This window comes from Equus przewalskii, chromosome 27 (assembly GCF_037783145.1).
Source record: "Equus przewalskii isolate Varuska chromosome 27, EquPr2, whole genome shotgun sequence".
Classification (NCBI taxonomy): domain Eukaryota; kingdom Metazoa; phylum Chordata; class Mammalia; order Perissodactyla; family Equidae; genus Equus; species Equus przewalskii.
The window spans coordinates 36,976,135-37,000,716 of NC_091857.1; the positions used below are offsets into that span (position 1 = coordinate 36,976,135).

The window sequence follows — 24,582 nt, forward strand, 5'->3', positions numbered from 1 at the left end:
TCACTTTTGCCCATGGCTCTTTCTGAATTCATTCCTGAACAGCAGTCGCTGGGGAGAGCCTCCTGCGGTCTGAAGGGGCTGGGATCGTTGGCCAGAGTTGAGTCTTATGTCCATGCATGCCTTTCCCCTCCATTTCAGGGGCACTTCTTCTCCTTGGGAAAGCTCCACCCCAGGCTGCTCACAGCCCACTGGGAAATGGGGTGGCTCTTCTTCCTAACTGTGCAGTAGCTGAGGCCCAGAGGGATGAGTGGCCGCAAAACTTCCTCTCTAATTACAGGGAGAGTGTGTGTTCCCCTACCAAGCCCCCTGGATGGGGTTGCCCAGACCCCAGCAAGGAACCGTGCAGAGCCAGGCAACTTCAGCCCGGCGAGTTGGCTGTGGGGCCTCTTCCCCTTCTCTTGGGGGCAGCCATATTGAATTCAGTTCCCTGCAGGCTTTCCCTGACCCCAGAACTTAGAGCTCGGGCAGGTTCCAGGCCTTTGACTGGGGGCAAACCTTCACAGTCAGAGGAGTATTTGGGGGGAAGTGTTGTCAGGGACTCTGAGTGGAGCTCAGGAGAAGGAGGTGGGGTGCCAGGCCCTTCCAAAGGCAAGTGTTACTCCTCACGCACAGAGGCCCCACAGGGAGGGCCACTCCCATTGGGTCTGCTTGACCTCAGCCCCCCACCTTCCACCCATTTCCATCCTGGAGAGATCAGATGAGCCCACCTCCAGGGAAGGCTTGAAGTGGACCAGGAGAATTGGGAAAGAGGAGGATGCGCGTCTGCATGTGGAAGGGGAGGGAGGGACCGCCATTAACAGAATGCTTGAGAATCCCTGAGGGTACCCGAATGACCCCAGTGAACCCTGGGCAGGAATTTAAGACCCGCAATTATCAATGCATCTGTTCAGAAGGCCAGGGGTTAAGGGACTGGCTAGGGTCAAGGCTGCGTTCCGCTTTGCATGGCTCGAGGCTATTAAAGCAGCAGGTCTCAAACTGCCGCAGAATCGTCACAAGGACCTGATCAAACTCAGGTTACTGGGCCCTGCGGCCCAGTTTCTGATTCAGCGGGGGCGGGGGCGGACGATGGCGAGAATCTGCATTTCCCTCCAGCTCCCAGGGATGCGGCTGCTGCTGACGCCGGGCGCGCACACGCAGCGCCTCTGGGAGGCTGCCGCTCCGGGGCCGAGCAGCGGTTTGGTTTCGTTTCCTAGCCAGCGGCCCTTCCGCTGGGGCCCCCGCGTCCCCGGAGCTTCGTTTCTCCGCGACCGGGGGCGGGCGGGGTATAAAGCGGAGGAGCAGCCGGCGCCCGGCATTCGTCGCTGCGTGACGACGGGTGAGTGCCTTGCTCCTGGGTCCGCGCACCCTCCAGCCGGCCAGGGGGGCTCGGAGAGGAGCATTTGGGCCGCTGGCTGCGAAGACCAGTGCTCCGGGATGTGGGCATTGCAGGGGCTAGTATTAGTAGTAATAATAATAATAATTAATAATAATAATAATAAATAATAATAATAATAAATAATAATAATAATGGCGATGTTGGCCGGGGCTCAGAGCGCGCTTGATTCTACTTCCAGGGCGCCTGGGTGACATCAAAAACAGCCTCCCTAATCTGCAGGTTTTTGCTTGAGGAGGTGGGAAGGTGGAGGGGATGGAGGCCCAGGGGTCTCTGAGGAAGCCGGTTACCGGGGGGAGGGACGCACTGAGAAAGTTTCACATCCACTGCTGCGTGGCCTAGGAGCCCACCCCAGACGCCGATCATTGCTTGATATCATTTTATATTTCCTGCTAGCGAGGCAAACTGAACAAGTCAACAGTCGGAGGAAGGGGGGGGGGGTCTTGGAAGCGCAGAGACAAGGGGTCTTCACCGATCCTGCTGAATACAGGCAAGTCCGAACGGAGGGTCGCGGCTGGCGAGGACGTTTTGGGTACCAGAGCCGTGCCGTGGGAAGGAAGGGCTGGTGGGAGAGACGAGGCATGCGCAGAAGTGCCCTGTGCGGCGTACGCTCTCTCTCCCAGGGGATGGGGAGATGACTAGGGACGTTCCTGTAGCTTGTGCAGCTGGGTGCGACTGAGTGGGGTGGACGCACGTAGTTTGGGGGGATGGAGAGACGTAAAACAGTCGTGGGGGCTGGCAGAAGGAAGCCGGGCGATGCTGAGACCTGCACTCTCCACCGCGGGTGACCGCTGAGCTGTGCATGTGGGATTCTCGGAATTATTTGGTCAAATTTTAAATCAAGTTGCTGGAAGCAAGGTCAGGTGATGCTAACCTCCAGTTATCAGTCCCAAACGACTCCTAAAATGTCTAACCGCGTCCTCTTTCTATTTTAGAACAGACCTGCTGGCAGGGAGTTCCCCACCCTTTCCCGTGGACGTGCATCCCATTTCCTTCCCGTCTTCCCTTCTCCCTTCTCCCTGCCTCCTGACACTCAGTGTGGTTCCGTGGAGAGCATTAGGTCTAAAGTACAAGATGATTTCCCTTTTAATCATAAAATATTTATATGTCGGTGAGCTTTTAGAAGGCAAAACACTTTCAGGAGAAAAAGCAAATGTAAGTCCTTCAAAGATTATTTTTAAAACTAGACTGAATTATGTTGGGCAAGTTGCAGACTCTATGAACCAGGCATTCTCTAGGATGCGCTTGCAGGTGGTCCCAGGGGTAGAGATTGTGCTTGTAGGAGTTGAGGGGTGCTGAATGCTCCCTCCCAGCCCTGCTCCTCTATTTGGTTTGGGCTGAGGAAGCTTTCCCACAAGGACAGAAATCCACTGGACAACCTTTTGATGCCACTCACACTCCCCAGGGCAGGTATTCTCCAGTGACACCATGGTAGGTGGCATCCACTTCTGGAAGCTGTAGGCAGCCAGCACTCCCTAAAATCTGGAGTGGAGGGGCAGCCAGCCAGCCACCTCCATGGACAATGGGAACTTGAGGGGACACACACTTGCCCTGGGCAGGAATGGAAGGAGTGTGCTGCACCTGGGCAGTTGCTCCCCTCCCTACCCAAACCTGAGGCGTGAGAGAAGAGCCTGGTATAGTAACCCCACCCCTGAGCCCTGGGGGTGTGCAGTAGCGAGAAGGATGAGGGCTGGAAAGGAGAGAGGTTGGAGGTGGTGTGCCTGCCCGAAGGCTCAGGGTGGCCACTGCCTGACTCTACCACGGCCACCATTGGCGAATGCATTCAGTTCAGTCTGACAACTGCAGCTGGATGCTGAGTGTAATGAATGACCAAGAAACTGGCTTTAATGACTAGATTGCCCTGCTCCTGAAATCCAAACTGGTTTTCAAAGATGATCCAAGAAAGGTACAGACATTTGAGATGTACAGACAAAATCCACAAGATTTTGCTTTCAGGGATTATCATTTTATGAAACAAACAGAGGCAGGGAATACATTCACAAAGTCCTATTTTGACTCAATTTGGACCTCTGGTCATGGGGGATGCTAGCCCTGCAGACCAAGGATGCCACCTGGCTGGGCGCAGTAAGGCCAACTGAGGCAGCGGTGGTCTTCAACTTGGGGCCCCAGCCTGGGACCCCCTGGGCACTGAGTCTTTAGGAAGGCGTGAGGGGGGTTGGGGCATAAATTTCCAGATTGCCAAATTGCATAAGTGCTCTTTAAGACTGATCGCCTTTCAAAATCACCTTTCTCCCACTTTATGAAGGACCGAATGTATCCCTCTCTCCCTTTCGTGTTTTGCTTTGTTTTGGTTTGGTTTGGTTTGTTTGTTTTTAGCCACCTTGCCCGTTCAATTGCACCAATATTGACAAAGATTGCACAACTCTTGGGGGAGGGTCCTGTGCAAAGAAGCATAGAGAGCATCATAAAAAAATGTTGATTCAGGCAGTAAATTTACAGCAAGGCTCTGTGCCTCATCCATCTGTCTTAGAATTAAAATAGTCAAGATTTACAAAAAGGATTCTGGGAACTACATTTCTGCCTCAAAGCGCGTGCCCTCTGCATTTGCACCATTCTCAGCTGTGGGAACATATCCGGATGAATACGCTCATTTACTCGGTCGGGTTTGGGCCTAATTTGTATGTTTTGCATGATTTCAAGGAGGTGGAGAACAGCTCTGCATTTCTGTCCAAGCAGTCAGCGGTCCATCGTCAAGTAAAGGAAGCTATATTGGAGATAAGTAAGTGCTTTATGTTTTTTTATAACATTTATTTCAAGTCATAGGAGAAATATTTTCATTTACTTTCATCCAAGATTATTAGATGTATAAAACTTAATATTTAGAGACTTGTGGTCCTGGAAAAATTTTTAAATGAAGTTCAAATTTATGCATATGTAGCTTTTGAATGCAGACAAATATGATAAAGTGGTCAATTAAATGCTTTCAAAAATAAAATGAGTGACATTAAGATATACTTACATGGGGGAAATGGAATGAAAATAAGAAGTTGACGATCAGAAGGACAGAGTACAAGGCTTGGAGTTCATACTTTTTTTTTAACTATAGGTTTGGGTTTCAAATTGCCATAATATTTAGATTCCCTCAGCTACATTGGAAACAGTTCTATAACAATTTTATTTTTAAATGTAAATTTAAAAATTGCATCAGAATTGCATCGTTTGCAACTCTTTAAATTTATAGTAAAAACATTTTTTGATGTTCAACCTAAAATTGTAACAGGAAATACTTAAAGAAAATCGTTGGGGGTATGGAAGCGTATTCTTGAAGATCACTGATCTGGGACACAGCATTTGTTTTCATCTAATGTATGGTTCGTTGGAGTCCTCCTGTCATTTCTTTTTCAGTCAATAAAGAGTTAGTGAGCTCACAGTGTGTCCTGGTGTGTCTAGTTGTGGGTTTGGTTCCCGCGACTGCATGTACCCAGCTTCTGATTCGTGTTAATCCTGATCTGCTTGATTTTAAGCTGAACTGATAAAGGAAGAAGATGGTTCATTCTGAAGCGAAAATGACAAGACCTGATTCAGCTTCCGCATCCAAGCAACAATTACTAAATGGAAATGCTGACATACAGGAGACAAATCAGAAAAGAGTAAGTTGCTGCCTGACAATCTCTATCCGTGCGGCCATGAGCTGTGTCCATCTCAGGCTGCCCTTTTGCACAGCAGTGCCTGCTTCCCCATCTCTCCCGTGCCAGCGTGTGCATCCTCTACTCATTCTGCTTCGGCCCTCCTTGCGGCTGTATGCAGATGTTTTGCCTTAGCTGATGCTGGTTGGGGTGCAATTTTGGTCTGGGGAACCAGGCGAGATGCTGGTTGGCTCAGGTGGGCATTGGCCAGGCCCCGGGTCCAAGGAGCGCTGTGTTATCATGTGCCTGTGTCATGGTTCAGTCTCCAGCTGCAAACCTCTGAGATGTCGTTGTGACATTCCATCACAAGGAAGCCATGTGGTGTCTTTTTTTCCTAGAATCCAGACATAGTTTTGGTGGGAACCAAACTGGGCTTCTGGAATCAGTCCAACCTGACTTTGATCCCAAGGCTGACACTTCCAGCTGTATGATCCTGGGTGGTTATTCCTCTCTGGTGTATAAGCCTGGCTTTCCATCTCCAAAATGGGAATAATAGCGTTTACTCAGTGTGGCTGTTGAGAGGAATACATGCAGGTAGAGTCTGGGTACTTATTGCCCAATTTATTGCTATTACATGTTTGAAAACCATGGATCGTCAGCGTCTTCAAGCTGACTCCATTTTCATGAGCAATGTTCAACAATATTTTAAACAATATTAAAAACAATGTTGAAGGACATGGAAAAGTAAGAAGGTCCACCCGTCTTTCCAGCACCCTGTGTAACTTTCCGTTTCCCCGTGTTTCTCTCCCATGTCCGTCTCTTGCCTGCTGGAACCAGCAGAGCCTGGGGCACTAAGAACTCACACCACTCACACCCATCTGCTTGGAAGTGGCTTGGCCTTTTCCAGTCAAGTTGAACAGGGTGTGTCTTGTGATCTGCCAATTGCACTTCTAGGCGTAGACCTTTCTTCTCAAAGTGTGGTCCCCAGACCCCAGCATCAGCATCGCCTAGGATGCTGAAATATAAATGATGTTTGAAATGCAAATGATAACCTCCCCCAACACACAGACCTCCCCAGACCTAGTAAACTAGAAACTCCAGGGGCAGGGCCCACCCTCAGTGTTTTAACAGGCCCTCCAGGTGATTCTACTTCATGCAAAAGTTTAAGAAGCACTATGCAAACTCTTGCATGTATCCACTGGAGAGTATGTTCATAACAGCATTGTTTATAGTAGCAAAACCTGGAATCAGCACAAGTGCCCATGGGTGGATGGGTGGTGGGATGCCTACACAGATTGTGGCATGCTCATGCAGCAGAATTCTTTACAGTGGTGAAAATGAATGGACCGGAGTTCCAGGCATCAAGATGGTTGAGCCTGTCAACTTAAAAACCTAATTTACCTGTTATGTTATCTCAGAATGAGTTTATTTGGGAATAGCCAAAAAAATTGCAATTTGCTACAGCAAACCATAGGCAAATCCAGAAAAGAAAGGAGGGGAGCTGCTTTTATAGAGAAAAAGGGGGAGAGGGCGGGCCTGTTCTAAAGGAAAGTCCATTGGGAGAAAGTAACATTTCAAGGGGGCAGAAGCTTCTCCTTGGCTGAGCTGTGGCATTTCTCCTTGGCTGAGCTGTGGTGTTTCTCATTGGCTGAGCTGTGGTGTTTCTCCTTGGCTGAGCTGTGGCATTTCTCCTTGGCTGAGCTGTGGTGTTTCTCATTGGCTGAGCTGTGGCGTTTCTCATTGGCTGAGCTGTGGCATTTCTCCTTGGCTGAGCTGTGGTGTTTCTCATTGGCTGAGCTGTGGCGTTTCTCATTGGCTGAGCTGTGGCATTTCTCCTTGGCTGAGCTGTGGTGTTTCTCATTGGCTGAGCTGTGGCATTTCTCATTGGCTGAGCTGTGGCATTTCTCATTGGCTGAGCTGTGGCATTTCTCCTTGGCTGAGCTGTGGTGTTTCTCCTTGGCTGAGCTGCTGTGGCTTCTCCTTGGCTGAGCTGTGGCATTTCTCCTTGGCTGGGCTGTTGCAGGGTGGGAAGAGATATCTTCCTTCAGAAGTAAAGTAGTTGTACTTCCTGTCCAAGATGCAAACGTTCCTCTTGCTCTGTTTGGTGTAGTTGACATCTGTGATAGATGGGACATGAGACCTCCTCCTCCAGGCCTTCCCCACTCCAATTTAGTTAAGGTTTCTTTTCTTAATTTCTGCAAGTCTAAAAAACAAGGATGAACCAAAGAATCAAGTCACAGAAGAAATACACAGTGTGATCCCATTTATGTAAAGTTCCAAAACAGGCAACAATGAGCAATGTGTTATCGCGGGAAAGATGAATAGGTGGCAAAACTGTAGAGAACAAGAACATGGTTATCACAAGCCGCAGGACAGAGGGACCCTGGGGGGGCAAGGGGTAGTAGGAAGAAGGGGACTGGGGAGGGGTATTTGGAGTGTCTTCAGTACTGGGAATATGTGTTTTCTTAGCCCAGGTGGTTGGTACAGGTATATCTGCTGATTATTATTCATGTTTCATAAACTCTTGTGAATGGATGACATAAAGAAATGAAAACAAGAAGAAGCCATAAGGAGGGTTGAGACTGAGGCTGCCGATGGGTACAAAGGCACAGCCAGGCTTCGGGCACGGTCACCATGGGGCTTTCCCTGTGGAGGTGTGTGCTCCAGACTTTTCTTAAATGTTGTGATATGGAAAAAACTACTCTGGGCACTTGTTAAAAACTGGCAAGGAGGCTTTTATTCAGGGCTGTTGCAACAGGGGAGGGAGCTTAAGCTCAACGTGGAATACAGGGACAGGCGGGGGGTCCACAGCCAGTGGGCGGGGGAGGGAGAATTGCTGAGAGGATGCGGTTAGGATGGGGGATGGGGCAGGGAACTTGAGGAGCTATCAAATGCGAAGGGATGCTGGATCAACTGGCTTAGCAGGGTTCTCTGCTGAGTCTGGGCTCAGCAGGCGGAGGAGAGGCCTGGTAGAGAAGAGGGTTCAAGGAGCCCCCCTCAGTTTGGTCAAGGGTATCCTTCAGTGAGTACCCCCTTCTCTGCTGAAATTCGTCCACATTCCCCGTATGTGAAATTTTGTGCTCGTGCATTCTGTAAGGCAGTGCTTCTCAACTGGAGGCACTTTTGCCCCTTGGAACGTATGGCAGTGTCTGGAGACATTTGGTTGTCACAACTCAGGTTGAATCATGAATAGTGAACAAAGCCAGGATTCTACTAAACCTCCTGCAATGTACAGGACAGCCCCTCAAAGCAAAGACGCACCTGCCCCCAAATATAAAGAGCTTCTCACCACAATATAAAGGAACTATTCTAGTAAAATTTATGTATATTGTAAAGCATTCCCAAAATAGCAGTTAGAAAGAAAAAGATAAAAGATAAACAAAATGGTTTTCTTGTATTTTCTTCTTAATCAGATTGTTTGTTGTCTTGTTGTTGAGTTTTGGGAATTCTCTATGTACTCTAGGTACAAGTCCTTTGTCAGATATATATTTTTTTGTTTTTTTGGTGAGGAAGATTGTCCCTGAGCTAACATCTGTGCCAGGCTTCCTCTGTTTTTTGTATATGGGATGCCACCACAGCATGGCTTGATGAGCGCTATATAGGTCCATGCCTGGGATCCAAGCCCCCAAACCCCAGGCCGCTGAAGCGGAGTGCAAACTTAACTCCTACTCCAGCAGACCGGCCCCAGATATATGTTTTGCAAACTTGTTGTCCCAGATTGTGGCTTGTCTTCTCATTCTCTTGACAGTCTCTTTTAAAGATCAGGTGTTTTCAATTTTTATAAAGTTCAGTTTATCAATTGATTATTTTACGGAATGTGCTTTTGGGGTTGTATCTAAGAAATCACTGCCTAATCCACAGTCACAAATATTTTCTCCTAAGTTTTCTTCTAGAATTTTCATAGTTTGAGGTTTTTCATTGAAGTCTGTGGTCCACTGTGGGTTATTTTTTGTATATAGTGTGAAATCTAGATACAAATTCTTTTTTTTTTTTGCGTATAGATATTCAATTGTCCCAATACCACTGTTGAATCAGTTGTTGATGTATATGTTGGTTCATTTCTGGAATATGCATGTGTTCTGTTCCATCGGTCTGTCTCCATTTTTATATGAACACCATGTTGTTTTGGTTACTGCCGATTTATAGTAATTGTCAAAGTCAGGTAATGTTAACCCTTCAACTTTATTCTTTTTCAAAGTCGTTTTGACTCTTCTAGGAGTATTTAGACCATTTCTATTTACAGTCATGCACTGCATAATGACGTTTTGGTCAATGACAGACAGCATATGTGGCGGTGGTCCCATAGAGCCTGGGTGTGGAGTAGGTTACACCGTCTAGCTTTCTGTAAGTTCACTCCTTGATGTTCACACAGCAAAGTTGCCTAACGGTGTGTTTCTCAGAATGCATCCTCGCTGTTCCGTGACGCACACCTGTGCTGTGATGGTTAATATAATCAGGTCTGCGAGGATCATTCTGCTATTCGTTTGTTATTTGTCCTATCTGTTTTCATTTCCCCTTTCCCCTTTTCTGCCTTCCTCTGAATTAATCAAGTTTTTTTCATGATTCCGATTTATCGCCTTTGCTGGCTTATTAAATATAACTATTTTAGAGTTTATTTTATGCGTCTTTAGCATATGAAGTCTACCTTCAAGTGACATTATACTACCTCATGTTTGATACAAGAACTTTACCATAGTAAGCTTTCGTTTCTCCCCCTCAGCCTTCGTGCCGTTTTTGTCATGAATTTTAATTTTGCCTATATCATAAACCCCACAATACATTGTTATTATCTTTGTTCAAAAAGTCAAATATCTTTTAAAGGCATGTGAGTAATTTTAAGAGTGTAGTAGTTACCATTTCTGGTGTAGATTCCTTTGTGTACATTAAGATTTCCATTCAGCATCCTTTTCCTTCCGCCAGAAACACTTCTTTAACCTTTCCTGTAGTGCAGGTCTGCTGGTGATGAATTCGTTCACTTTTATATGTCTGAGAAGGTCTTTATTCTCCTTCATTCTTTTAAAAGATGTTTTTGCTGGGTATAGAATTCTAGGTGGATGGTTTTTTCAGTACTTTAAAAAGATTGTTCCACCGTCTTCTCGCCTGTGTTGTTTCTGATGAGAAATCTGCTATAAAGCTCGTCTTTGTTCCTCTGTGTGTAACATGTTCTCTGGCTGCTTTAAACATTTTCTCTTTATCACTGGCTTTGAGCTATTTGAGTATAATGTACCTTGATGTCATTTACTTTATGTTTCTCATGCTTGGGATTCATTGAGCTTCTAGGATCTTTGAGTTAATAGTTTTCTAGTTTGGGAAAATTTTATCCATTATTTCTTCAAATATTTTTTTTCTGTCCCTCTCCCACCACCTTTTGAGAGCTCCAGTAACCTGCATATTAGGCTGTTTGAAGTTGTCCATCTTTGATGGAACGTGACCTGCAGGCCGTGACAGAATTCTCCCCTTCTGCTTTCTCCAGAGCATTGAGAAAAACCTGTGTAGCCAGTATGAGGAGAAGGTACGCCCATGCATTGATCTCATCGACTCCCTGCGGGCTCTGGGTGTGGAGCAGGACCTGGCCCTGCCTGCCATCGCCGTCATCGGGGACCAGAGCTCGGGCAAGAGCTCTGTGCTGGAAGCTCTTTCAGGGGTCGCCCTTCCCAGAGGCAGTGGTAAGTACTCGCCCTGTGAATTAGTCAGCTTGGACTGACTTAACGGAGTATAGCCACGCACCACATAATGACCTTTCGGTCAATGATGGACTGCGTATACCGTGGTGGTCCCATAAGATTAGTGCCATAGAGCTTAGGCATGTGGTAGGCTACACCATCTAGGTTTGTGTACGAATACTCAATGATGTTCACACAATGACAAATGTGGAGTGTATGTAACCGGCACTTTGTGGAAGGACTAAGTAAATGCATTTGGGCCCCCAGCCCAGAACTATGTGCACGTGGATGTCTTTCCTGAGCCCCTTCCCCTGAGGTGACCCTCCATCTGGGAGGTGAAGATTAGTGCTCTGGTTAGTGGTGCTGTTTGAGCTACAAGGTCAAGGATCAGTGAAGGCTCAAGGGGAGACGTCAGACCTGGGACGGGTCTTGAAATACAGGTCAGACGTGGAAGGTGGGTGGGTTTTAGAAGGAGTTTCCAGGAGGGGTTTGTGGTAAGGTGGCCTGGTGGGAGCAGCACACCTTCCTGTCCAGGGTGGAGTGTGTGTACTGGGAAGTGGTAGAGGATGTTTGCCTCAGTTTGGGGGTTTCCCACTGCGATTTGCCACCTGAGCTGAAGGCACAACAGTGGGATGAAGCAAGAAGTGGCCTCTTTCAAGCATTGGAGAGCAGAAAATCACCTGGGATGCGTATGCAAGATGCATCTTCCTGATGCCACCCCAGACGTAATGCATCAGTATCAGAGGGTGAGACCAGCAAGTTTTCAGTTTTAGCAGTCTCCCCAGGTGATTATGTAAAAGTCTGAGAACTGCTAGTCTAAGGCCACCATATAGGACTTCTAAGAGCAGAGTATAGAGTTGATGTGGATGTGGCCTCATAGGTATTGTGACAAGATGTCCTCTGGTGCTGAAACTGAAAAGACTGGTGAAAGAAGATGAGTGGAAAGGCAAAGTCAGCTACCGGGATATCGAGGTTGAGATTTCAAATGCTTTGGATGTGGAAGAGCAAGTCAGAAAAGGTAAGTACCCATGTTCCTACGTCATCACCTATTTGAGTGTCTGGTCAAACCGTGTGAAGTGGGCGGGTTCTGCCTCTCATTCTTTCCACTCTTCCATTTCTAGGCCTGTCCTGTTGCCTTGGGAACTCTCCCTTCCTCCTGCCCTCCCTCCCTCCCTCTTTCTCTCTCCTTCCCTCCCTCCATCTTTCCCTCCCTCCCTCCATCCTTCTCTCCCTCCCTCTCTCCTTCCCTCCCTCCCTCCCTCCTTCCCCTTTTCCCTCCTTCCCTGCCTCCTCTGCATCAGGCCCTCAGCTCCCTTGTATTTTCTCTTCTTTTACCCTCATTAAGACCAGTGCTTTAGACAGAATATGACACCAGTAGTTTATTGCTTGGTATGTAAGTAAGTATCTGAGAATAATGTGAATTTTAAATTTTAAAGCTTGCCTCCAAATATGACGTATCTGTCCCTTATTCAAGGGCATCCCCACTCCATGGATCTGATGGAAGAGGAATTGGGGTGGGGGGCTAGGGAACCCCCTCCCTTGTTCTAGTTAAAAGTCCTTCCAAATGCTGACTGGATCACCACTGAGGCCTATTCAGAACAAGTGGGCCTTTTCCTCCAAGAACAGAATCCATGTGTTTGCATAATCCTAATTTAGGCTAATTTATGGCAGGTCTCAATAGATGCAGACCACTGAGATCATTTTATCAATTTGAAACATCCAGAAGGAGAAATAGCACTTGAAGTAGATCAGGACAAAGTAGTGACACAGTTAGTTGCCGCTAAGCGTTAATGAGGTGAATAAGTAACTCTTTCCTTATTGACTTTAATTTCTTTCTAGCGTGTCATGCAGTTAAGTTTCAGCCATCTGGGAATGGTACAAAAGTGGCCTGAAGTGATACTCAGCAGTAGGAAAGGATGGGTTTGACTTCTATAAAGGTGGATGCACTAATGAACATTTATTGACCATTTTACAAAAGTTAAATAATGCTATAGTCAAAATGTTATTGTGTGTTTGTTGGGATTAGGTTGGCTGCCTGGGTCAGAAAACTCAAAATCACTGTGTGTATCAGTCAGCCCTTGCTGTGTAACAAACTAATCTCAAAACCTAATGGATTGGAACTGTTCATTTCTCATGATTCAGTGTATCAGCTGGGTGCTACTTTTCCTCCGGGCTGGCTGGGCTGGGGCCAACAGTCTGGGGTGGCCTTAGTCATGTATCCAAACCCTCGGCTGAAAGGACCAAGCTTTCTCTCCATGTGGTCTGTCATCTTCCAGGAAGCTAGGCTGGGCTTTCTGACATGGTGGTGGAAGGGTCCCCAGCATCAAGAGAGGGCAAGCCCCCAAGCATAAGTGCTTTTGATTTCTACTGGAATACATTTTGTGATGTCTTGTTAGCCAAATAAAGTCATATGGTCAAGCCCAGCTTCAAGGGGCAGACTCTCACTCCATGGGAGAAGTGGCAAAGTCACCATGTAAGGCAGCATGCATGCAGAGATGGAAGGGAACGTCAAGGCCATTTGTGCAAGCAAGTTACTAACACAGTGCTTTAAACAACGTGTCAGTTTATTTCTCTGTCCTGTGAAAGTCTGGAGGTGGGCAGACCAGAGCTGGGTTGGGGGTTCCAGTGTCAGGAACCAAGACTCCCCTCTTGTTTCTCCAAACTGTGTGGCCTCCACTCCAAGGCCCCGTCATGAATTAGTCAGCAAGTCCACGTTGCAGCCAGCTGAACATTGGCAAAGGGCATATCCTTGCCTCTTAAGCACATTTTCTGGAAGTTGTAGGTAACATTTTCACATATATCCCATGGGCCGGCCTGAATCTCATGACAGTGTCTCTGATCAATCGATATTGGAGGAACAATCAGTAGATTATGCCACACGTACCATTGTTACTATTGTTTCCATTCTAGGTTCTTGACTGGTATAGAACATACCAAAAATGCATTCTGGATGTAGAAAGAAGTAAAGTGGGATTAGCCAACAATTTGATGAAATAAATTCTTATCTTGAAATTTTCATTATTTAGGAGGAAGGAGCAAAATGAAATCCCTTGCCGATGCTCATCTTGCCTGAAATAAGCATGTTCCCCCCTGTAATTTTCCAGGTCATGTTTTAGGAATCCTCATGTAGTTTTATTTGTTTTAATTTTACTTCCTTGTTAATTTCCTAATACATCAAAGGAAGAGATTTAGATGTGACACCAGGAGCGACTTCTGGGCTCTGCTGAGCTTTGGACCGGTACAGGTCAGTGTCATCTTTAGAGATGTTTGCACTAGGGCTCTGCAGACAGTTCTGGCCACCAGCAGGGAAAATACTGAGTCATCCTTTGAAGCTCCAGAAAAGTGGATCTGCTCCAAATATGCCTTTATCCGTGAATCACAGCAGCCAGAAGGTGCTTTCAGAGGATTTGCTGTCATGAGAGACTTCTATCCTAAGCTCTCTTCAGTTTTTCCTTTTTCCCTCTTCTCTAGCCCAGAATGTCCTTGCTGGGGAAGGAGTGGGAATCAGTCAGGAGCTAGTCACTCTGGAAGTCAGCTCTCCTCATGTCCCGGATCTGACCCTGATCGACCTTCCTGGCATCACCAGGGTGGCCGTGGGCAATCAGCCAGCCGACATCGGACGTCAGGTGAAACTTCAGGCTCCGTCCTCATCTTAGCCTTGGGAGTCAAGGGGGCTGTGTTAGAGCAGCAGTAAGTTCAGGGATGAGTTTGAAGAGCGACAATTAGGAGGTGTCGAGTGGGGAATCTGAAGAGCGCAATGGTCTCAGTCTCCTCCACATTGGATGGAAGCTTCTCTGGGGAGAGTGAGACAAACAGGCAAAGTTGGAAATGCACTTTGCCTGTGGTTAGTGTTTTAGCCTGTGACTCGTTTTTGGTTATAGTTACGTTTTGTGGCATATCTCCACTGCCATGTATCAGGAGGGAGTTTTATGCGGGAAGAGAGGATTAGAAGCAAGCACAATGATATTTCCATGTCAATGAATCTTACCCTATGGATTAAAGTTTTAAGGAATAGTCAAGTCATTCTTTTGGCATCCTGTTTTTTCATGGTGACCGTCAGACTTGAGGTCTTGGGGGATAGTTAATGAGCTAAAACCTCGTGGTTTAGTTTCTCATAACTCTGGCTTAGGGAGTGCTGCCAGGCTAGTGCTGTTGGCTCATTTCTCTGCAGTTACTTCTTTTGAGGAAACACTCCCAGGACTCTGAGGGCCTGAAGCAAATACAGGGTCAGGACCTGTCTCAACTCTCATTTGGAATATTTACAAGGCAGCGCATTCATTTTCTTACAGATCAAGACACTCATCAGGAAGTACATCCAGAGGCAAGAGACGATCAACCTGGTGGTGGTCCCCAGTAACGTGGACATCGCCACCACGGAGGCGCTGAGCATGGCTCAGGAGGTGGACCCCGAGGGAGACAGGACCATAGGTAAGCAGAGGGAGGAACCTGAAAATGGTCGGTGGTCCGATAGTAGGAAAGCATTCTTTGAATCCAAGTGAGTGTTTCTTAGCACACACGCAGGGTGGGGGCTCTGCACCAAGCTTGAGGCCAGATGAAATGGGCCACATTCAACTCTTGGTTGGCTACAAGTTGTCTCGTAAACCTTGTCTACCTGCTTATAATAGGCATGCTGGGTTCAGGGGGCAGGGCAAAATCAGAAAGCAGTTCTACCAGTTAAGACAACGCATTTGAGGTGGAGGTGACCCCAGCGTCCACAACAGATGAATGGATAAACAAGATATGGTGTATCCATACAATGGAATATTACTCAGCCTCAAAGAGGAAGGACATTCCAATGCATGCTACAACATGGAGGAACCTTGAGGACATTAAGCTGAGTGAAGTAAGCCAGTGCAGAGGGCCAGGTGCTGTATGATTCCACGTATATGAGGTCCCTAGAGGAGTTGGATTCAGAGACAGGAAGTAGAAGGTTGGGTGCCAGGAGCTGGGAGGAGTGGGGAATGAGGAGCTAGTGTTTAATGGGGGCAGAGTCTCAGTTTGGGAAAATGGAATGTTCTAGAGCTGGATGGTGGTGATGGCTGCACAACAGTGTGAATGTGCTTACTGCCACTGAACTATACCCCTATAAATGGTGAAAATGGTAAATTTTATGTTAAAAAGGAATATATTTGGCTGTAAGTAGCAGAGAACCTGGGTACAGTGGCTGAAATAAATGGCTGTTTATTTTCCCACATAACAAGAGGTTTGGGCAGAAGCAGCCCACCTTTGTAGCAGTGTTCAGTAATGCTGCAGGACGTGCTCCGCTCCCACCTTCCTGCTCCACCATCCTCAGCAGTCGGCTTTCATCCTTTCCTTGTCCTGCTGCCTGCCACGCCCAGGGTGGGAGTCTCTTGGCCAGGGCAGCAGGCGCTAACAGACACTGTAAACCTTAGGGTTAGGCCTGGGCTGGCTGCATGGTGTGCAAGCTGGTCAGTCACCCAGGGTCCCGCCCACAGAAAGGCCTGTCCTTGGTTTAATGCTCTGCTGCTGCCGTCTGCTGTCCTCAATATTTGAACGAGCGGGTCTGCATCTTCATTTTGCAGTGGGGCCCGCAAAGGGTGTCGCTAGTCCTGGCGGGACCTTGGTTTCTCAAAGTGTGGGCCAGGCCCCTGCTGCACCAGAACTAACCAGAGAATTTTTAGGAAGGAAAGTCCCGTGAGCCCCCCCAAACCTGAATGAGAATCTCTGGGGCGGGGCCTAAGACTGTATTTTAAGACTCATTTGGGGTGGTTCTGCTGCACAGGGAAGTTTGGGAACCCCTGTAATAAAGAATGAACTTTTCCATCGGGCAGAAGGAAAATAGAAAGATGAGTCCATGCTGCTGTCTCCTTGGCATGAGGGCTGAGACCGGGGTGAAGTGAGCCCAGGAAGTGCCCCCCTGCTGCTGGAGGGTGAAGGGCACAGTCTCCTGCACTGGACAGAAGCAAGAGGGGCTGCCCCTTGCACCTTGGTTCTGCAGGGACTATTGTCTGCCCTCAAGCAAGGGTGGGAGGAAGCCGCGGGCCGGGGAACTCTCCTCCCCCAAGGTGGGCAAACTGACCTTTGCTTGCCACTCCCGCGAAGCCGTGGGCCGTCTCTAACCCCAAGCCTCTGGCTTCAGGAATCTTGACAAAGCCTGACCTGGTGGACAAAGGCACCGAGGAGCAGGTGGTAGACGTGGTGCGAAACCTCATCTGCCACCTGAAGAAGGGTTATATGATCGTCAAGTGCCGGGGCCAGCAGGACATCCAGGACCGACTGAGCCTGGCTGAGGCTCTGCAGAAAGAGAAGGGCTTCTTTGAGGAAAACCCATATTTCAGGTACGCCCGGCCGTGTGGTCCTGAGGGTAAACCAAAACCAGGGACCTCCGTCCTCACTGAGGAAGGTGTCCAGGAGCAGGTATTCCTCCCGCTAAAGGCGTGAATGTGTTTGCTCCTTGACAGTGACCATTGGGATTTGCCTGGAAGAACAAAAGAGGAATTCACAAAGTATTGCAAAAACTAAATTAAAAAAAATCAAAATGAGGAGGGGATTTGCTACGATGATTTAAATAGTATGGTGCTGGAACCAGCATAAAAACAAAAATAAAACAATAGAAAAAAGTAGAAAGCCCAGAAACAGACCCAGATACAGATCTTTGATCTGTGATACCTGTGGCATTTCAAATCCATGGGCTCCGTCAGTTTGATTATCAATTGGTGGCATTGAGATAATTGTTTAATATTTGGGAAAAAATTAAATTGTGCCCTTACTTAACATGTTATTACCAAAATAAATATCAGTTGAAGTTTAAAATTAAATACAAGAAAGAAGCCATAAGCATCCCAGAAGAAAATATAGACAGAGAGTTTATAATCCCAGGATAATGACCTTTTTTTTAACCTTAATGCCAAAGGGAAATTTTTTGAGAAGGAAAATACTGATAAGTTGGTTAGACTTAAACTAATGAGAAGATGGCGAGTTTGTGGGAAAGGAGGAGCGTGGACCTTCAGCCCCTGCGGCTGGGGGCATGTGCCAGCACCGCCTCTGCTTGGTGCTTTAGCAACGTGCAAATCCCCATGGTTCAGGTTCCACTTCTGGGAATTCCACTCAGGAGAGTAATCAGAGATGTGTGCAGTGATGTCTGCTAAAGGAGGTACAGCACAGATTTTGTTTATAATCGTGAAAATTTGGAACAATCCAGCATTGAAAACCAGGGGATTTATGTAAACAAACCCAAGGAAGTGATCACGGTGTGAACAAACTTTAGAGTGCTGTGCCAGGAAGATGCCGATAACAACATGCTTAGGAGATGTTAAGAGAAAGGCGACACGTTCACTGAGAACTTGAGTGCACACGTGTGTATGCAGGTGGAGATGCCTGTGCTCTGTACGCATTGTTCCACTCAGTTCTCCCAGAAGCCTGCAGATGTGTATAATTCAGAACCGATACTTGTACACCCATGGTCATAGCGGCATTATTCACAATAGCTGAAACATGGAAGCACCCTAAGTGCCCATTGACAGATGAATGGATAAACAAAATGTGGTGTATCCATATGGTGCAATATTATTCAGCCTTAAAAAGGAAGGACATTCTGACATACGCTACAACATGGATGAACCTTGAGGACATTATGCTGAGTGAAATAAGCCAGTCACAAAAAGATAAGCACTGTGTGATTCCACTTATTTGAGGTCCCTAGAGGAGTCACATTCATAGAGACAGAAAGTACAAGGGGAGGTGCCAGGGGCTGGGAGGGTGGAGGGTGGGGAGTTAGTGTTTAATGGGGACAGAGTTCCAGTTTGGGAAGATGGGAAAGTTCTGGAGATGGATGGTGGTGATGGTTGCACAACAATGTGAATGTACTTAATACCACTAAATTGTACACTTAAAGATGGTTAAAATGGTACGCTGTATATTACGTCTATTTTACCACAATTTTTAAAAATTGACAAGTGTGGAAACTGAAACGTAGGTGTGAGCGTGCCCTCGCACATAGGCATCTCTGCTCCCTTTTCCCTAAAGACTCCTTTAAAATGTAGAAAACCCTGTAGTGACTCATTTTGAGAACACAAATTTAGAAAAAGTGAGAAGGAGCTTGGCTTTCCTCCAGGCAGCCCATGGGTCAAATTCTTGTCTTGGGGGGTGTCCCCCAGCTCAGTGTTCAGACACACCCCTCGTCAATACGAGTCAATGTATTTTTATGAAGCCCACGTACCAGTATGCATTATGCGTACTTATACGTATATTACACACAGAAGGGGGTGTGTGTGTGTTATGAAAGCATATCTATAGATGACTATGTGTGTTTTTACAAAGACCCATTCTCTAGTCAGATGTCCTGAGACCCATTTAATATATCAGCTGGAAGGGATCATTCTATACCATTTTTGAAATACCCAAAATTACTAAAATTCAGTCACAATTCTATGCAGTCCAATTCTGAACGTTTCTTGGGTACCAGTTGCAGGACATTCCATCCAGTTGGGAATAACTGATTTGCCTTGACTTTCCCCAGCCGCAGAAGGCCGACTTGTCTTTTCCGGCTTCATGAAGATGGACGTGTACGTTGTCTTCTCTTGCAGGGGCCTTCTGGAGGAAGGAAGAGCCTCGGTCCCCTGCCTGGCGGAGAGGCTGACCACTGAACTCATCACGCACATCAGTGTAAGCGCGGGTAGAGCTGTCCATGCTCTGGATAGAATCCTGCAAACACAAAGCTAAACCGTGTCAGCTGCTTAAACATCAGGGTGCACACAGATGTCCTGGGGATCTTGTTAAGATGCAGGCTCAGATTCAGTGGGTCTGGAGGGCGGCCTGGGATTTCCCATTTCCAGCAAGCTCCCAGGTGGTGTGGATGTTGCTCGTCAGAGGACCAACCACACATTGAGTGGGATGCTGATAGACTGTATCCCCTTGGCCTAATTAAAAATTAAAATCTTATGAACACTGTCCTAACTCTTTCTTTCTTCTTGTCAACCACTGTCATAATACCTTGGTCATTGTAATGATCATATATTTCATTTCTTAAATTTCTCTGTGGTTCTTTTTCAAATCTGCCCAGACAGAGTCTCTTGCTTTTTCACCTTTTCAATCCTTTTAAAAGATTTCTTTGCACATATTCCTGTTACATTTTGTGCTCGATGATTCTACTGTCAGAGGCCTTGGTGCGTTGGGTTCTGCTGGCCGTCACCCAGAGTGACTTGGGTTGGAGTTTTGACTCTGAGCCTGTCTTTCTCGGAACTTGATCTGTAGGTATTTAGGGAAACCCGGGTTCAAGATGGGTTTCTCCAGGGAGACGCAGCGTTTGCTACTGCCAGACCCCTGGAAGGGCCTCCAGCCTGAACCACTTTAGCTTCTCAGCTTGAGATTTTGGGGACCCCTCAGGGAGCATGAATTTGGGCAGCAACAGCAAACCTGTTTGAGGGCTGGCTTTTGATTACTGATTCTCAGCGGGTTTTATTTTCCCCTCCACTCGGCACCAGAGTTCAGGCGTTTCTCGCAGTCCCCAGGGATCGGGGTGGAGGGCGGGGGTGTTCCTGGCTTAGCATTACAAGGAGAGCATAGCTTTTCGGGGTCCGAGCTTTATGCAGAAAGAGGGCGCTCGCTCATTAGATGCCCGCTTTGAGCAAACCCCACAGGGATTTATCCTTTGCCCCGGTGCCAAGTCAGGCTCTGAAATGTAAGTTCAAGTTTTCTTTCCTACAAATCCCCTTGAGGCCAAAATGGCTTTGCTGCTGGTTTCATCGCACACCCCTGGGTGCCCACTGGCACCTGGCTTTGGCTTCTAAGTGTCTATTATGTACCTGCCAGCTCACTGACACATTTAAAGGGATGCTTTTGACATGATAGCCAGCATTTCTAGATGTCTGCAGTGGAAAGGTGAGCCAGCATGTGCTGTCCACCATATTATTATCAGAGACAGAAGTCCCCGATAACTTTGACCGTTAACAACAACGTGAAAGTTGTTGAATCTCAGATTGTTCCCACTGCCACTTTTCCAGAACCCACTAGACAAGCGGCTCTTTCTAAGCTCCCTGCAGAGAGCTTAGATAACCTGATCACAGAAGGAAATGTTCTTTGCGTTGCTCTGACGGGGCCCAGGAAGCAGGCGAAGTGGGAGCCTCAGCATGGCTTTGAGGCTGCTTCCACAGGAGCGGGAAGGCGGGAAGACCTGGATGGAAGACAGTGCCTGTTAATGCGCCCTCTCTCCCTCTGGAGGGTCTTCCTCCCAAGGGAAGTCAGGAGGTCGGAAGGACTGTGCAGCTGCCCTGTGCCTTGCAGAAGGAGGCCTGGGATCGCCTTCTCATTCCCTGTCCGTTTTTGTGGATTTTCATTATTTTCTCTCTTTTCCTCAGAAATCTCTGCCCCTGTTAGAAAATCAAATAAAGGAAAGTTACCAGAATCTATCAGATGAGTTACAAAAATATGGCACCGACATCCCAGAAGATGAAACTGAAAAAACGTTCTTCCTGATAGAGGTGAGTATTGCCAGCTGCCTCGACTGGAGAATCCAACATCGTGGTCCGGGGAGGGACCGTGTGCCTCGTGCACTTGTTTCTTCACTCTCCTGAAGCTGATCCCGACTCATTCTGCCCACTTAGTGTCAGAAAGGGGCCAGAGTTGAGGGACAGAGTGCATGGAATGAGGGGTGTGCACAGTCAGCGTGATGGATGGTCACATCCACTTCATTGACCCTTCATCAGGTGCACTCGCCCAAGAGCTAGAAGGCAATAAGGGGAGAGTTGGATGGTCTGGTGCCAAAGGCTCTCCTTTCCCTTCATCCCACAGTGGCCCGTAAGGCAGCAAAGAATGACTTGCCCACCCTCAGCACACGCACGACCTGCAGACCACCTCAATGTCTGTGTTTGAAATATCTCCACTTGTACTTTCGTTTTTCTTCTTGACAGAAAATTACTACATTTAATCAGAACATCACCTCTTTCGTACAAGGGGAGGAACTTGTAGGACCCAATGACACTCGGCTGTTTAACAAAATCCGACAGGAGTTCCAGAAATGGAGTGGGGTGATTGAAAACAATTTCCGAAAAGGTGAGTCCAGGGCACCGTCGTAAACCTGGCGTGCTGGGCTGAGTGGGAGGCCAGGGAGGCGGGGGATGTGGCTGGTGAGGATGGCCGGAGTAAGGAGGTGGTGATGCAAAGGCGACATTTGCTCTTTCCACGTCACTGTACTCGGGCCAGCAGGCATCTGTTACTGATTTCAGAGGACACCCGGAGAGAAAATGCACATTAATTGGCCCACATCAATCATGGCCTCTCAAAGAATCAAACCTCCCATCATCATGAGCAGGTGGACGTGGCATGTGTATCATCCCCTTTGTGTTACAAATGGTGCCACCACTGAAGTCACCTAGAGTCGGTCTTGGTCTTGGTCTCAAAGCTTGGCCTTGAAGCCAGATGTGTATCTTAATGGGTTTGACAGTCTCAACAATGAACCAGAAAATAAAACAGTGTACAAGGTGCCACGCCGGCGTTTTCAAATCATCAAGAGTCTGAAAAAGGTAGAAAATGTGATCTGAAATCTATTTTTTAATATGTCAAGTAGCCTAAAGGAAATCGTGTACTGACCAATGATACAGCTATAGCAGCTGAGAGAAATTTCAAACGACTTTGCTTTTATCCCAGCAACGTGGCAGGCATGCATAATTTATTCCAGTTGAGTATAGCTTCAGGTGGGCACTTCTCCTTGGCTTTGAGTATGAATGCGGGAAAATAAATCTTACAACTTTTTACATAATTCAAAGGCCACAACTTTGAGTGCGCTCGTTCCTCAGCAGAGGGCGTGTAGGGCAGGATTGGGTAAAGAACAGCTCTTCTGGATGGAAAAATATTCTTGAAGCTCATGCTGGGGCAGTAACTTGCCATGTCTCCGCAGTGCCCATTGCTGCTTACCACTGCTACATTCCAGAGCAGAGGGGTGAAGGCCGGCGGTGTGGTGTGTTCTCGCATCGGAAAGGGCTGCTCTCCCCCTTCCCAGGGAGGCAGCAGCCCTCAACTTCCAGCAGTTCCTATGTGTTGCTCAGGCTGCATTTTATGGCACGCAGCCCGTGAGAAAATAACTCATTTTTTTTAAATGCTAAATTCCTCCCAACAAATTATCAGTTGCAAATCACTGGATACCCAGATGCAAAAGAATGGATCTGGACCCTTAAGTCTATACAAAAGTCTATACACCCCCTATACAAAAATTAACTCAAAATTGATCAAAAACCAAAATGTAAGAACTAAACTATGAAACTCTTAGAAGAAAACACAAGTTCAAATCTTCGTGACCTTGGATTAGGCCATGGTTTTTCGGGTAGGACACCTAAAGCACAAGCAACAAAGAAAGAAATAGACAAATTGGACTTCATCAAAATCAAAAACGTTTGTGTGTCAAAGGGCACTATCAAGAGAGTGAAAAGACACCCCACAGAATGGGAGAAAATATTTGCAAATTACATGTCTGAAAGGATCTAGTATCCAGAATATATAAAGAGCTCTTACAACTCAACAACAAAAAGACAAATAATTCAAACATGGAGAAGGAATTGGAAGAGACATTTCTCCAAAAAGAAGATATACAAATGGCCTATAAGCACATGAAAAGAAGCCCAGCATGGTTAGCCATCAGAGAAATGCAAACAAAATCCACAATGAGATCGCATCTCACACTGACTAAGATGGCTGTCGTCAAAAAGACAGATAATAAGGAATATTGATAAGAGTATGGAGACGTCAGAGCCCCATATCCTGCTGGACAGAATGTAACATGGCGTAGCTGCTTTGGGAACATTCTGGCAGTTCCTGAGAAACCTAAACATACAGTTACCCTATGACCCAGCAGTTCCATTCGTAGGTGTATACCTGAGTGAATGGAAGCAAACATTCATGTAGAAACTTGTATGTGAGTGTTCTTAGCAGCATTGTTCATAATAGCCAAAAAGTGGAAATAACTTGAAGCTGCATCCACTGATGAACGGATAAACAAAATGCAGTGTATCCATGGGTATTAGTTTGTTAGGGCTGCCAGAAAGCGCCACCTACTGTCTTATTAAACAAGAGAGATTTATTTTCTTACAATTCTGGAGGCTGGAAGTCCAACATCAAGGTGTCAGCAGGGTTGGTTCCTCCCGAGCCTCTCTCCTTGGCTTGTAGACAGCTGTCTTCTCCCTGTGTCCTCAGTTGGCTGTCCCTTGGGGCGTGTCTGTGACCTAGTCGCCTCTTCTCATAAGGACACAGTCAGATTGGAGCAGGATCCACCCTCATTTCAACTCACTCACCTCTCTAAAGGCCCTTTCTCCAAGCAGTCCCGTTCTGAGGCGTTGGGGGCTAGGATTGCAGCATAGGAATTTTGAGGAGACACAGTTCAGCCTGTAACACCAGGCAATGGGATATTATTCAGCCATGGAAAGGCGTGAAGGACTGATACATGCGACAACATGGAGGAACCTTGAAGACATTATGCCCAGTGGAAGAAGCAGACACCAAAGGCCACATGTTGTCTGATTCCACTCATGCGAAGTGTCCAGAAGAGGCAAGTCCATTCAACTAGAGAGTAGATTAGTGGTTTCCAGGGGCTGGAGAGAGAGGGAAATGGGGGGTGATGGCTGATGGCCATGCGGTTCCTTGGGGTGATGGAAATGTTTGAGGATAAGGTAGAAGTGAGGGTTGCACATCTTTGTGAATATACTAAAAATAGCTGAATTGTAGACTTTCATAAGGTTAATTTTATTGTACGTGAATTATATCTTAATTTTAAAAATTCCTATGAAAATATACCCTGACCAGACTACCACGCCTGGTTGTTTTTTCAAAAAAGAAGAACCAGAGGCCTTCTGAGTTTCCACCCCCAATGGCGGTGTTTCTCCATAGTCTAGTTTGTTAAGAGTAAAAAGAATTCCAAAAGTAAAAAGAAAAAAGAAAGTGGGGTAAACAGTGTTGCATGTCACACTAATAAGATCTATGTGCCCAGCTACTCCATCATCCGCTTTGATTTATA

At 46.9% G+C, this 24,582-nt stretch overlaps 1 protein-coding gene across 3 annotated transcripts in view; it reads left to right on the top strand.

The window, feature by feature from the left end:
• Window positions 1–24,582, top strand: part of MX1 (MX dynamin like GTPase 1) — a 35,650-nt gene that overhangs the window by 2,587 nt on the left and 8,481 nt on the right. The window contains exons 1-11 of one of the 3 annotated variants that reach the window (XM_008538204.2): window positions 885–1,315; window positions 4,034–4,112; window positions 4,858–4,983; window positions 10,433–10,625; window positions 11,503–11,640; window positions 14,094–14,248; window positions 14,912–15,050; window positions 16,723–16,921; window positions 19,169–19,247; window positions 20,939–21,061; window positions 21,491–21,632. In XM_008538204.2, coding sequence (XP_008536426.2) covers window positions 4,879–4,983; window positions 10,433–10,625; window positions 11,503–11,640; window positions 14,094–14,248; window positions 14,912–15,050; window positions 16,723–16,921; window positions 19,169–19,247; window positions 20,939–21,061; window positions 21,491–21,632 — 1,273 coding nt within the window. In that variant the 5' untranslated portion in view covers window positions 885–1,315; window positions 4,034–4,112; window positions 4,858–4,878. Of the gene's footprint in view, window positions 1–884; window positions 1,316–1,539; window positions 1,863–4,033; window positions 4,113–4,857; window positions 4,984–10,432; window positions 10,626–11,502; window positions 11,641–14,093; window positions 14,249–14,911; window positions 15,051–16,722; window positions 16,922–19,168; window positions 19,248–20,938; window positions 21,062–21,490; window positions 21,633–24,582 lie in introns of those variants that run through there. The other 2 variants (XM_070597682.1, XM_070597681.1) reach the window with 2 other exon arrangements.